General features: G+C 40.3%; 1 protein-coding gene across 8 annotated transcripts in view; it reads right to left on the bottom strand.

Moving 5' to 3' along the window:
- Positions 1 to 2,500, bottom strand: part of LOC138019970 (zinc finger CCHC domain-containing protein 14-like) — a 129,106-nt gene that overhangs the window by 12,644 nt on the left and 113,962 nt on the right. For 3 of the 8 annotated variants that reach the window (XR_011126281.1, XR_011126278.1, XR_011126279.1), the window contains exons 11-12: positions 2,391 to 2,500; positions 1 to 493 (exon numbers count right to left, since the gene is read on the bottom strand). The exon at positions 1 to 493 is cut by the window's left edge and continues 6,893 nt beyond it; the exon at positions 2,391 to 2,500 is cut by the window's right edge and continues 29 nt beyond it. Coding sequence is in view for 4 of the 8 variants with exons in the window: in XM_068866952.1 (XP_068723053.1) it covers positions 781 to 791; positions 2,391 to 2,500 (121 nt within the window). In the remaining 4 variants the exon portion in view is untranslated. Of the gene's footprint in view, positions 494 to 519; positions 792 to 958; positions 1,300 to 2,390 lie in introns of those variants that run through there. The other 5 variants (XR_011126280.1, XM_068866950.1, XM_068866951.1 and 2 more) reach the window with 3 other exon arrangements.

Raw genomic sequence — 2,500 nt, 5'->3', positions numbered from 1 at the left:
TTCTCTATGTCCAAAAGAGAACAGATAATTGTTATTTAATTCCACCTGAACAAAGGAAGAACCGATTAAACCACCTTTTAAAAATAAGCATCCACTTTAAATAACGCATTCGTAAAAGTAAAAAACGGTTTAGTGCCCAAGGAAAGAATTTGTGGAGTAACTTCTTCCACTAAGTATGAACTATTACTGGTATTCTGTTTGGTCGTTGTCGTTCTCTTTCGCACTCCTTTCGTTTCTGTTCTCGACATAGGTCCTCCAGGAATCATGTAACCTTATCAGTGCTTCTAAAGATGTGCCAAAAATTGCAATACAGAGAAAAAAGCAGCTCTAAAGAAATTAAAAATAAACACTCAGCTTTAAGTTTATATCCCTCCGATGCTTGACTTGAATAACTGCGTAGCCACCAGTGTGGACCACAGATATCATGATATGTCAACTGGATTGAAACCAGCGAAAAATGCAGAAAGAAAACATCCTCCAAACCGTTTTCCACCTGAACACGAAAAGCGTTGACTGTGTAAGAACTATAGTTGATGTAGTATCGCCGTGTAGCCGCGTCGAGGCACAGAAAGCGCGCGCAAAATGAAGCCTCGCTTATGTTTGGAAGACCTTAGACAGAAATGACCAGCGGTTTTTGTTCAAACAACGGTTTTGCTGGGGGTGCTCAGTCTCGCGGGCTCAGAAAACCTGGTGGTGGTCATTGTTATTAAAGGCTTTTCCTCATGTTTAGGTGAGTTAACCTGGGTTGAGCCTGCAATCCAATCGAAAACCAGTACCTGGTCACCTGTCAACTTGAAAAAAAAAAACTGAGTTCAGTGAGCTCCAAGCTTGAGCCCACGATATGGTCACGTGATATTGGTCAACGGTTACCTTGTTTTGACAGGTGTCAATTGATCAAAACATGGATGTCCAATTCCAAAGATGTATGCTGTAAACTAGCATGATACTGGTCACATTGGCGTATATGGAGGGGTGAACGTACGTGCGTACGTAAGTATGTACGGACGGTTGATGACGTCATGGCTACAAAACCAAGATTTCTCGCATCGATGGGTTACCATATACCGTTTACATAAAGGGTAGAATTGTTCACGTTTAGTTGCCATGATCATACCACCCTCTTACACAAAGTTACACAACAGCAGGAAGAGGTAAGAGACTACATCAAAAACTCTGTGGTCAGTGAGCATGAAATATACCATAAGTGATACCTATTTCAACAGCCAGTGGCCATAATCCAATCATTCCTATCATAATACATGTCCCGCACTGAACCAAGAAGATGGACGTTCCCTCAGCCTACAATAAGCGACAAAAGTAGTTGAGACACTGAACTGGGAAGACAACAATGAGGGAAAAATCACCTTAACGTTACATTTTCCACTTGCACTCCCCCTTCTTCTCCCGCCTCCCCCCTTCAATGTTGGTAACGGAAAAAGGAAGAGTTGGCGATAAGAAAACAACATTGTTTGGGGGGGGGAGGGATTTGTCCGAGATTCCTTAAAAGGGAAAGTGTCTCAACACTTTTGGCCCTTATTGTAGTTTCGAATCATCTGTAGAATACGTTTTAAAAAGCATCAATCGAAACATGCATCAGCTGTTCTGATTTTAGGAACCGAGTAAAAATGAAAAAAAAAAAAACAAGGACTTGTTGTGGGCAATGCAGGACTCACTTGTCGCTGCACACTTTACTGCGGAACATTTGAACCATCAGGTGGCAGCTAAACCTTCGCAGTGTTACCTTTCTACACATGCATTTACCTTAATGCCTAAATTGCGGAAAATATAGAGGCCATATTCAGGCCACTGATTTTCATTTTCTTGCACTGAAGTGCATTAAAGATGATGGTGTTATTTTCAATTCAGTGAATTATCTAAGAGATGCATTTTGACTCAGGGGTACTAGGCAAAAAATTCAGACAGCTCCTAATACAGGTCAAACATTTTCGTTCGGAACCTCGATCACTGAGCGATTGGATACTTGTAGTAGCTTGGCCACCAAACTAGATTCAAGTGGTAAGTGCCCTACTTAATTCTACTTAGCAGTAAAGCAAGGAAATAGTTGCTTAAAAATGCAATTGTTGGTGGTTGGACAAATTGTGAAATTTTACGTCTTTTCACGGGAAAAAAGTAATTGTCATGTGTGTCATATGGTCAGGCAAAAGTCGTTTATAAGGGTTTCTTCATGTGAAAGAAGTTTCTTGCAGTGTTATCTGATATATATTCAGCTCATGATACAACTGTTGACACATGTGGTAATTGGAGATTTCATGCAAATAAAAGTGTAAAAGGATGGGCTCTAAACTTCGTAGCAAGGTAAATTGTAATTTACAGTTTTAAACACCATAGTTTCAGGTTCAAAGATACAGAAATACATCAGGCTTTCGTACCATAAAAAGTCATTTTGTCCATGTTTGGAGCCATACATTGTCCACCACCATGTCCAAGACTGCCACAGTTGTAACAAGATACTTGAAAATTACTAAGACTTGGTCTCCTC

Source organism: Montipora capricornis, chromosome 10 (assembly GCF_036669925.1).
Source record: "Montipora capricornis isolate CH-2021 chromosome 10, ASM3666992v2, whole genome shotgun sequence".
NCBI lineage: Eukaryota > Metazoa > Cnidaria > Anthozoa > Scleractinia > Acroporidae > Montipora > Montipora capricornis.
This window is presented reverse-complemented; position numbering and strand designations above follow the sequence as displayed.